The following is an 11,786-nucleotide window of genomic DNA, read 5'->3' on the forward strand; positions in this document are numbered from 1 at the left end:
TTGTGTAGCAGGGCTGAGAACCAGTGCCACAAATGTTTGTTCTCTGCAGGATTCTCTTTTGCTCACTGCTCTATTTATTTTCCCCAGATTGTCTTACCTATTCATATTTTTAGCTGTGTCCTGAATGTTGATCAGTTCTCCAAGATTCCTAGTAGTTACCTTGTAGTTATTGCCAAGAGGTAATCAAGGTAACTAACACTACTGAGAACACTAAGTGGCTTGCCTAAGGATTATTTGATTTGCTACTTCCCCACCACCTGCTTTCCTCAACTCAAGAAAATCACACATAAAGTATGACCCACCCACTGCTGACTTTCACCACTTGCACACCAGTTAACTCTAAAGTTGACAAAGATTTTCTGAAGAAGGTCTCATCCTTTTTGTCTCCCTCCCTATGTCTCCCCCAGCTTCTACCCAGTTAACTCAAGAATATCTTTCTTCAACACCCAATCTATTCTCTCTCTGTATGAAGCCACAAATGTCTGTCATTTTAATTTATGAGACTATTCTCTCTGCATTAGATGACTATGAATCAATATTGTACAATAAATGAGAAAGTGCTTTGTTAACTTTGTAAAGCACTAGGCACGCTGAAGTATTTTAACTATATCAGATAGTATATGCTCAATAAATACAATTGAATTAAGAGGGGAAAAGGCCACATAATTATAAGTGAAACTAGACATATTAATTTATGATTGGCAACTCCATTCAAGACCCTTGTAAGTGTCTAGAGCTTCCTGTCAGAATCTCTAGAAGAGACACAATTTATCTTTTCACTCTTTACTTTTCTTCCTTCAAGCACCAGCATTTAAGCTACACAAGATATTCATTTTTTAATCCATTAGAACCTTGCTCTTGACCTTCACTGTTCTACTGAAACTGCTTGGGAAAAGGTCAACTGTCACCTGCTAGTTGACAAACCCATTGGTCTATTTTCAGCCAACATTTTACTTAACTTCCTGCAGAGTATGACCCTGCTGACCTTCTCCATTCTGAAATTCTCCCTACCCTCAGTCTTCCAGGTGTCACTTTTTGCTGCTTCTCTTCTTCCCTTTCTAACCATTTTTTTCCCCTCAGTGTCCTTTGTTGATTCCTCTATTTGCCTCTTAAATACTGTAATTCCCAAATACTCTATTCTTGGCCTACTTACCACTCACTGGACATATTCTTCCTGGGTGATCCAAAGGTTTCTATAACCCTATATATGCAGATGCCCCCCCGAATCTGTTATTTCCAGCCTCAATCCCTCTTGTGTGTGTGTGTGTGTGTGTGTGTGTGTGTGTGTGTAGTTATGTAATCTTCTACTTAAAAACCTCTGCTGGTCTCTGTTGCAACAAAGTCTGCATCATTGCCACTGCACCCTTTCCTATTTTCATTGCATGTATTTACCATCTCCTTTATCTGAAATGCTTATTCCTCCTATTCTCCTCTAAGTAAACTACTATTCATCAAAACACAATTCAAAACACAACTCAGATAGCACTTTCATTATGAAAAATGTCTTAAATTCTCTAGGCAGCTAGTTGCTCTTTCAGCATTTTCTACACAGGTATATCATAGCATTTATATTGTGTATATAACTGCCTTCCCCATGAAGCTGTGACTACTTGAAGCTAGCACCCGTGCTTTATCCATTTTTACACCCCAGGGTCCTAGCACTGTTGCCTGGCCCCTAGTATTTGATCAATAAATGTCATTTGGGTGAATGCCATGTCTTTGTTTATTTGCTTGCATTATGTCATATTTTACTAGATTTCAAGTGCATATTATAATATAATAACTCCACTATAGACAAAATGGGGTTAGTTGGCTAGTCCAAGAATCTAACATTTACAAACAGAAGACTGGGGAACCTCATGGGAAATAACTCACCCTAAGGGACAAAGAAGTAAGCAGCCTGGATGAATGACCAGCTTGACCTAGTAATAATAACAAACACAAAACTCCAATAGGACTTGGTCATCAAAAGATGAGGATGATACTGAGTGCTACATGGGATTTATCATGGGCTTGTCTTTGGACCTCACTATATGGGACCAAATCCTGTAGAGATCAAAGGGTCTCTAACTTAAAACTGAAAGCTATTTCTCTAAAAATGTAAGACTTTGAGGCATAAGTAGTGTTGCTTGGTACACTGGTGAAGTGCCACACTAAAGGAAAAGAGAGGTGTTTCCCCCCACTTTGCCACTGACCACTGTCAAACTCTCGCATCATGAAGGCATGAGAGTGCCCATTGCTATAGCAAACAGCAGGCATGGAAATGCATGGTATTATGGGTGGAGGCAGAAGAACAGTGGTGGGTGGCTGTGTTTGTAAAATGCCCCCTGAGAAATTCCAGGAACCAGGAAAATTGGGGTTTTGTTATTTATGTGAGGTAGAAAGGCCTAGGAAAATGTGGTTTTGGGGTTTTGTTGTAAAGATATTTTCCCTAATACTTAGAGCTTGTTTTTTTTCCCCTTCTTTTTTTTTTTTAATCATTGTTTCTTGCCTCATCTCTTCTCACATGGTAAATGAGAGCTTCTCGTTTTTTTTTTTAAATTTGAATTCTATTAGCCAATTTAATAAATTAAATTTAAATCAATTCAATTAGCCAATTAAATTCAATAACCCACATATAGTATATCATTAGTTTCAGATGTAGAGTTCAATAATTCATCAGTTGTGTATAATACCCAGTGCTCATCACATCACGTGCCCTCCTTAATACCCATCACCCAATTACCCCATCCCCTCCACCTTCCCTCCAGCAACCCTCAGTTTGTTTCCTATACTTAAGAGTCTCTCATGGTTCTTCTCCCTCTCTGATGACTTCCCATTTAGTTTTCCCTCCCTTCCCCTATGATCCTCTGTGCTGTTTCTTACATTTCACATATGAGTGAAACCATATAATAATTGTCTTTCTCTGATTGAGTTATTTCACTCAGCATAATACCCTCAAGTTCCATCTACATAGATGTAAACGATAAGTATTCATCCTTTCTGATGGCTGAGTAATATTCCAGTGTGTGTGTGTGTGTGTGTGTGTGTGTGTGTACACCACATCTTCTTTATCCATTCATCTGTCCATGGACATCTTGGCTCTTTTTATAGTTTAGCTATTGTGGACATTCAGGACTGTAGAGTTTCTAATTTATATTATTATCTTGCTGATTCATAAAACTATAATTGTGTGTCCCGAGTTTCTTGTGTTTTTTCAAATTTAGTTTTCTTGGTTGCCCCATGTAGTTCTACAACCAAATTACATTTATTTTGTTTCCTGGTTTCATTTCTTCCTAATGCTTCTCTTATACATTTTTTTAAATGTCTGGAACTATATGACAAAATCTAGTAATAGCCAAAATAGCTAAGTTAGATATCTATTGCTCAGAAGACTGTTTATATTTACTTGTAATGGGCAAAGAATGAAGAAGTCAAGTTGGCTGAGAGAGGAGAAGCAAGTTCTAAGTATCTATAGCTATCCAGTAATGAAACAGATTTGGCATTGTGTATTTCTATTTTAAGTGTGGTTTTCACTTCTGCAAGGTTTTCTTCCATGTGTTTCTTTTTCTTCCAAAGCTTACCTTTGATCTTATAATGACAAAGTCAGGAATATTTATGGGTATTTCTTTCCAAAGTGGATTGTAAACGTATGGAACTTATTACCCTGAGAGCTAACAAAGGCTGTCATAAAAAGGGTCCAGAAAGATTCAGCAAAATTCATAGGTGGTAAATTCATACTAGGTTATTAAGGAAAGGTAAGATGTTCCTTTCACCCACCAAACTCTTAGAAAGCATAGTCCATATTCTAGGGATGAACAGGTGAGAGGTGAAGGGGTGGGGAAAGTTACTCAAACTCCTGTGCTGCACAAGCATATGTTTCCTATCTCATTATGACACATATAGAATCACATTACAATTTTATCACATGGCTTACATTCATGTTTTCCCATCCCAAAAGGTATGTGAGCCCCTTGAGGAAAGTGTCCTGATTGGTGGTACATACTCAGTACCTAAACCAGTACATGACACCCAGGAAGCATTCAATAAAACTGTTCAATTGTTGAATGAATACTACCAATCCCTGCAACCTCATAAACTACTCAGTGCTTAGTTCCTGCATTCTGGCTCCCAGTTCCATCCAAATATTGAAAAGATGCTCTTAAAAAGTTGATAGAAAACTCCCAAATGGCAAATCATTGTTCTTCATCCTTTTTGATTCTACCATAGCATATGTCATTGTTGAAAATGCCCACCTTTTCTGCCTTCTTAATACTTCCCTCTTCCTTTGCTCCTAGAACAATGTTTTGATTCTCCTCCCACCTGCCCAACTACTCCTTGTCTATCTTCTTTGCTAGTTTTAGTTTCAGACCCTAAGTGAAGGCATTTTCAAAGTTCTGTTTTTGGATCTCTTTTATCTGAATAATCACTCTAATAATCCCTTCCATTTCCCTATTATAACCAGAAATCTCACAAACTCAACCATCTTGTGATGACATCTACACCTATACTTTCAAGAAACTTCTGGACATCTTGACCTCAATGCTCTGCTGCCACTTTCAGTTTTACCTTCCCAAAGCTTACTTTATCTTCCATCACCACTCCTTTTCCTGATCTTAATAGCTTTCTCTCATAACCCACTGTCCTTCTAGCTAATCAAATTCAAAACCCCAGGATTATCTTTGACGCCTGGCTACTCCTCCTCTTCACCTAAATTATCTCCTTTGACTAAGAATATGACAGTGGAATCCTGATTCATCATTCACATTCCTGTAGATTAAATGTCTTCATATATAGCTTTGAGCATATATTGCTTAAAAACCTTCAATATATCCCCATTGCTTAAAGAATTATATGCTACCACCTTAGTATCTTATTCAAGCACTCTATGATGTGATACCAACCTATTTTTTTTTAAATTTTATTTAAGTTCAATTTAGTTAACATATAGTGTATTATTAGTTTCAGGAGTAGAATTTAGTGATTCATCAGTTGCATATAACACCCAGTGCTCATCAACCTACTTTTCCAGAATTACCTCCATACTTCTACACTTTATATAGCCTATTTTCTTACTAGGTGGACTATTTGCCATGCTCCCAAAATGCTTTGCACTTTCTTACTTCTGTATTTTTCTTAATGACATTTCATTTGCCCACTATCCCTGCCTCTAATTCCAACTGCTGAAATCCACAGTCATCCTTCAAAACCTTTTCTTCCATGACTCTTTTTCTGATATATCCAATAAAACATGGTATTTCCTTCCTCTGAGCTCACAAAGTATATTATTAATAGATCTTGCATAATACCTATTATTTTCTGCCTTATTCTGTAATCTTTCTGTACTGTTTATCTTTCCCACAAGACACAAGGGTCTTATAACTAAGAAAATCATAATTATTTCTGCATTTTCTTTCATGTGTAGCATAGTACCTTTCACAGAACAGATGTACAATAAATTAATGAATGTTTAGGGGCTCATTTCCTAATCTCTGAGTTTGGTATTAACAAAGCTTGTAATCTGGGTTTATATTCAGCCAGTATTAGTATTAGTACCACCATAGTGGCTACTTACTGCCTGTGTACATTCTGACTGGTTGAAGCCTATGCTATACTAGTTATCAATATTTTTTTCAATAGCACTCCTTATATAATAGCCTCCCTTGAAATATCTTTTGGGACCCTTAGCTGAAACAACACTCCCAGTATTTGGGCTATAGGCACTATTGGGAGCCCTGAGTTGACTAATTTGGTAAATCCTGGGAAGGGGACATAGACTCAGTGTGAAAGTTTTATAATTTAGGCAACTAATCATACTATGTACTAAAATTTTGATTTTCTAATGAAGAATATAAATCACCACCTCATTTTGTTTAAATATGGAATTGAAAACACTGCAATTAAAAGCACAATTGTAGAGCTCTGTATTTTACATACCATAATTTCCATCTGTAAGTGATAATAATGGAGATGGCAAGCAGAGTAGTACATCTTTGCTGTTTGTGGAATCACTCCGATTTCAGATTTCTTGGCTATTTCCTCTTATTTTACTTTACTTGATAAAAATAGCCTTTTTTATAATTTGATTTTTCTGCTTCTATCTCATCATGTTGAAGTGGAGGTTATTGGAAAGAAGCAAGGATGCTGGTGTTGAACAGGGAAAGTATAACAATATAAAGTCAATAAGGCATTGAAAAAGAACCAAATAAGGTACCTAGGAAAGTGAAAACAAAAGGAGGCCAGCAAAAAAAAGATGATCTAGTTAGAAAAGTCAGAAACAAGGAAGAAATCTAGGAAAATCCTCAGTTCTGTTACTTCTAGAAAGAGGCAAGCAAATAGGAGAGTTTTTGGCAGACTTTTCAACTCTATGCCTGCCTCTCCCTCTTCCTCGCTGGAACTCTGATGCTCAGGATGCTTTACCAATCATCACACCGTCTGCTTCTAGTTTCTTTTTACTGCATCGGCTGGTATGTTTGGCCCTGTGTGTTCATGGAGGTACTCTAGCTATAAACCAAAGGAGGTCCTAATTTAGATTACTTGGAATCAGTACTATAAAATTATGCAGTTTGTCAATCTATTCTTTTTTTTTTATTTAAGATTTTATTTATTTATTTGACAGAGAGAGAGGTAGTGAGAGAGGGAACACAAGCAGGGGGAGTGGGAGAGGGAGAAGCAGGCTTCCCGCTGAGCAGGGAGCCCGATGCGGGGCTCGATCCCAGAACATGGAGATCATGACCTGAGCCGAAGGCAGATGCTTAACGACCAAGCCACCCAGGCGCCCCTGTCAATCTATTCTTGGTGTTTCACAGTTGATGACACTATAGTCACCAGAGTACCAAACTCAGAGCAACCCCATTAAATGATCTCTCTCTTCCTCAGTACAATCTTTCTAGAGTCAGTATGAGATGTGAGCCTAATCAGACATGGGCCTTAGCAAATGTATTTTAAAAATAAACAGCCTAGAAAGATGATGGCAGTTCTTTTATAGTACCGAATAACATGCTTATACTTATCAGTTGCTTAACAGAGAACTGAATTGATAGAAAAATTATTTCAGTTTGCTTTTCACTGTTAATATTCTGATAGTTCAAGAAAAAACAGTGAAGGCTTCTATTTTCCTCAGGAGGTGGAAGGGGTCTCTGATAGCATGGTAAAACATTCTTATTTTACAGATAAAGACTGAGGGTAGATGAAATGGCTGCTTCATAGTTACAGATCAGTAGTGCTCCTAACATTCTGCTATGTAGCACAACCTTAAAAAATTAATACGAACATACAAATAGAGATTTTACTCCTCTTTCCTCCAGTCTTCTACTCTTTTTGTAGGCCATCTCCAGTGTCTTCATATCCATCCAAATTCACCCAAATGTAAAAAAGATGAATATAACTTATATTGTCTTCTGCCATGAATTTCATCCTTGCCAAAATCTTTCCTGGACAACTGTACTGGGCTCCATTTCTTTCACTGGTTAGTCAGAGTACGATGGTTTTAAGAGCTACCACTTTCTATTCTAATGATATATGTTAGTTTAAATTAAGTAGAATTTACATATTTACTACTAATTTTCCTTTTTTCATTTACTTCTCCATATAGCTCCATAGCTCATGAATAGGACTTTTAAAATCAATACACCTAATTTCTTCTTCTTCTTTGAAGAAGATATAAACTAAAAAGATAGAAATTTCCTTAAAGGAGGTGGATAGCTCAGCTACCTGAGAGCTATTCTGAGAGGCACTATTATTTACCTCAGCCATAGGGTATGAACAGAGAAAACAGACAATTTTCTAATACCACTGTGCCTCTCCTCTCTTTATTAAGATGGAGAATGCAGTATAGATTGTACTACAAAGCCAAAATGACCTCTAGAAAGAAGCATTATTTCAGTTTCCTTACCTGAAAATAGCTAATGTGACATCCCTAGGGCCAATTACTTTTAATGATTTAATTACATTTATGGTTTTAAACCATGTTCCACCCAAACCACATGCACATAAAACAACAATTAAAATATTTAATATTAGGGGCGCCTGGGTGGCACAGCGGTTAAGCGTCTGCCTTCGGCTCAGGGCGTGATCCCGGCGTTCCGGGATCGAGCCCCACATCAGGCTTCTCTGCTATGAGCCTGCTTCTTCCTCTCCCACTCCCCCTGCTTGTGTTCCCTCTCTCGCTGGCTGTCTCTGTCTCTGTTGGATAAATAAATAAAATCTTTAAAAAAAAATTTAATATTAAACACAGCAGGAGTGCTTATTTCTCAATTTTTTTTTGCAAAGTCTAGTTATTGGAAGATACCTTTACCACGTTGAAACTTGTGATCACATAGACCTGGAAGCCTGCTGAGACTTCTTAACACATGAACTGAGATTGACTATTAAAAAAAAAAAAATCATGGGGAAAGTGTTTTGGGGGTGGTATTTGGTTATGAACACTCACATTTTATAATACCATGTAAACTGGAATGAGTTTTACCTGGATTCCTTGGAATCCGCTTTCTGCGGTCTCGGAATGCTGCACCTGATTGTAGGGCTTCTAGAAGATTATCCATCACACCAGTCTCATCACCCTCTGGAGGGAGGGAGAAATCAGAATTAATCTTGGAGCAATTAAAGTTAAACTACAGGAAAATAAAGGGAACAACTCCTGTCAGATTTACATAATATCCCTAAATTAAAGACATATATCTGTTTAAATATAATGGATCCCGTCAGTTTCTGGCACCACAGACTACTTCGCTTATTATGCACCATTAAGCAAAATTCATGCCAATCCCACTGTTCTTTCAACTTAAGGACCTTGTCTTTTGTATTATTGATGACACGCTCAGTATGCAAATAAACAGTAGCTGATCAGCTACTGCTACTGCTGCCTTCCAGTTAAGATTCTTAGAAGATATTCCTAAGCAAGAAACCAATGACCTGGCTTAATGCAATCAACGTGCAGGGCGTGATTTGATGAAGCGGAGTTACACAAGGTTAAACACTGATTGTATTAATACCCTCAGCATTCAACCATCATCTGCGATTATCTCAAAAGACACTATTTGCAAAAACACATTTGCATTCAATTCCTACCTAATCCATATCCTTTACCCATTTCGAAATGCTGACATTGTAGAAGGAAAAGGTGACCACATCATTCGAAAGGCTGCATCTTACATTGGAGAGACATTAGCCAGAGTCTCACCATCCCTTTTATTTTTTAAAATTTTTTTTCATCATCCCTTTAGAATGCTGTTGTGTTTCTAAATTTTTCCTATGGGAAAGAACTGTTAAGATTCCATGAGCAGAGTATTCAAAAGATGTACATGGAAATTCCTAATGCAAATGAATTTAAAACCTTTTACCCTACTCTTTGACAATTCTGGCCATCAAAAACACTTTTAAGATTTGTTAGAACATCTGTCTCAAGGTATTTATTGCCAGAGACTCTACTGCACTGTGGATACTCCACAGAAAGCTGAGACCCATCTTCCCATCTGGCCTAGCTGATCATAAAAGGACCCTAATTAAGTGGTTAATCTGATTGGTAGCTAAATGTGTGGGTCTGGGGTAGAGGACATTTGTAAGCAGAAGGGTTAAGAGAAGAAGAAGGCAGGAGTGAGGGAGAAAAAACTGTCTCTGGTGTTATTCTAAAGTTGAATTTAAAACTTACTTTGTTTAAAGAATGACTATGGGGTATCATATCACAAAAAAAAATTCTCTTACAGGGCAAGAACAAGCCAAAACCTTTTTTGATTATGCCCTTTATTTGACTTGAGATTTTTTTCAATGTTACATCAATCATTTGTTCTTTTAAAATGAATTCTCTTGGACATGATATTAAATAAAAACAAAGGGAAACACAGAGGTTCTCAGGTACAAAATTTGGTAAAAACAGGACAAATAAAAGGAAAGTAGAACCCCAGTCACTAACCAGGGAGAGGGGATCATGCACGTTTAGAAATATTAAAGCTGCAGACATATCTGAACCATCACCTGCTCTCTACCATAGAAAGAAAAGAGGAACTGAAAGTAGTTTCGCATGGCTAGGATGTACCTAGGAGAATTAAATTTTAGGCAGTAAGCACTTCACATTTGTTTTATCTTTTAATCCAACTACACACTGAAATAGGTATTATCTCTGTTTTTCAGTTAGGGATACTGAAACTTAGAGTTTAAGCATCTTGTTCCAGATCACACAGCTAGCATGTGGAGGGGCCCAGGTATGAACCCAGGTCAATGTGACACCAAGACCAGCCCTCTTTGCATGCAGCTAACAGAAGACAAAATGGACTAGGCATATGGTGACCAGATGACAAAGGATCATAATTCTATGATATGGGTTTGAGCATTATCTTGTAAGTCAACACTCTCCAATAGATATATAATGCAGGCCAAAAATGTGAGCTGTGTAAAAAATTTTAAACTTCCTGGTAGCCCTATTTAAAAAAATTTAAAAATAGATGAAATCAATTTTCATATATTAAGTACATGTTTAACTCAATATATACAAAATATTTATTTTTACAGTCTTTTTATCAAATTAAGTCTCAGAAATCCAGCATGTTTTTATTTTAGCACATTTCACTTCAGATTAGCTACATTTCAAGGGCTCATTACCTATATGTGGCTAGTTGCTACTGTATTGGGAAACACAGCTATAAGAAATAGGAAGTGACTTGATCAGACTTTCATTTTAGAAAGACTTGTTGGACAGCACTGTGGAGAATGACTCAGAGGATGGTGTAACAGAAGGCGGAAAAAAGCTTCGGAGTATAGTGTAATTGTCTAAGAGATAAAGGAGTGAACTAAAAGCATAGAAGAGTGAATGGAGAGGGTGGATACTTTGAAGGTCTTAATATAGTTAATAAGACCTGGCTGAGGAGGTGAGATCAAGGGTGAGGGAAGGAGTCTAGATAACCAGAGATAAACAGGTATGAGAAAGTGATTACTTTTTGAGGAATATTTAAGTAGAGATATTCAGTAAGCAGTTAGAAATATGAGTCTGGAACCCAGGAGTGAAGTCTAAAGGAGTGAAGCTAAAGATCTGAGTACTGTTGGAGATGGGTGAGATCACCCTGATATACTATATGAGAAGACACTATAGGATGCAACTCCTGAGCACCCCAATTTTTAACAGGCACTCAGGAGAAGCAGAATTGCATAGAAGATATGAAAGAAATTTTTAGAGAGATAGAAATACAACCAGAGGAGAACCACGGTATAACTGAATTTCATGCATTCTTATAAAAACAGTCATTATAAAGACTATGTAGAAAAATAAATATATCTATAAAAGTGAAAAAAACTACAAAACAGTATGTATTTATGATTTTACATAAATAATATGCAATTATTAAATTTTAAAACATTAAAAATTATAACAATGACATGGATGTCATTTCATTAAAATTCTTTAATGTAATTATATTGTGTATATGCTAAAAATGGAAGAAATATGATATAGAGAGGAATTAAAAATAAATCCCTTTACTTAATTAATGGTTGCTATTTGAACATAACACTCATCAAAATACTATGCTAGATCACTTTTTCTAAACCTTTTTTTTCCCATAAGTTTCTCCTCCCCATGAGGAGCCTTTTTAGACACTTTTTTCCTAATCCCGCCACCATTAAAATTTAATACAATAGATGTGTTGTATATCTGTTTATACAGTGTGGCCCTTTGGAGGGCCACAAACAATTGTAACATCTAAGATTTTTCTCTGCCCACCTCCCCAAGAACCAATATTTATCCCCTTGGGGGTGATACTATCCCTGCTGAGAAGGCGTGTGTTAGATGGTCCTGTTAAAAAAAAAAAAAAAAAAAA

General features: G+C 36.8%; 1 protein-coding gene across 2 annotated transcripts in view; it reads right to left on the bottom strand.

The window, feature by feature from the left end:
- Positions 1-11,786, bottom strand: part of DIAPH2 (diaphanous related formin 2) — a 1,070,037-nt gene that overhangs the window by 158,574 nt on the left and 899,677 nt on the right. For both annotated transcript variants that reach the window (XM_040630182.1, XM_040630183.1), the window contains one exon: positions 8,447-8,542. In XM_040630182.1, coding sequence (XP_040486116.1) covers positions 8,447-8,542 — 96 coding nt within the window. The remainder of the gene's footprint in view (positions 1-8,446; positions 8,543-11,786) is intronic.

This window comes from Ursus maritimus (genome assembly GCF_017311325.1).
Source record: "Ursus maritimus isolate PB19 chromosome X unlocalized genomic scaffold, ASM1731132v1 scaffold_X1, whole genome shotgun sequence".
Classification (NCBI taxonomy): domain Eukaryota; kingdom Metazoa; phylum Chordata; class Mammalia; order Carnivora; family Ursidae; genus Ursus; species Ursus maritimus.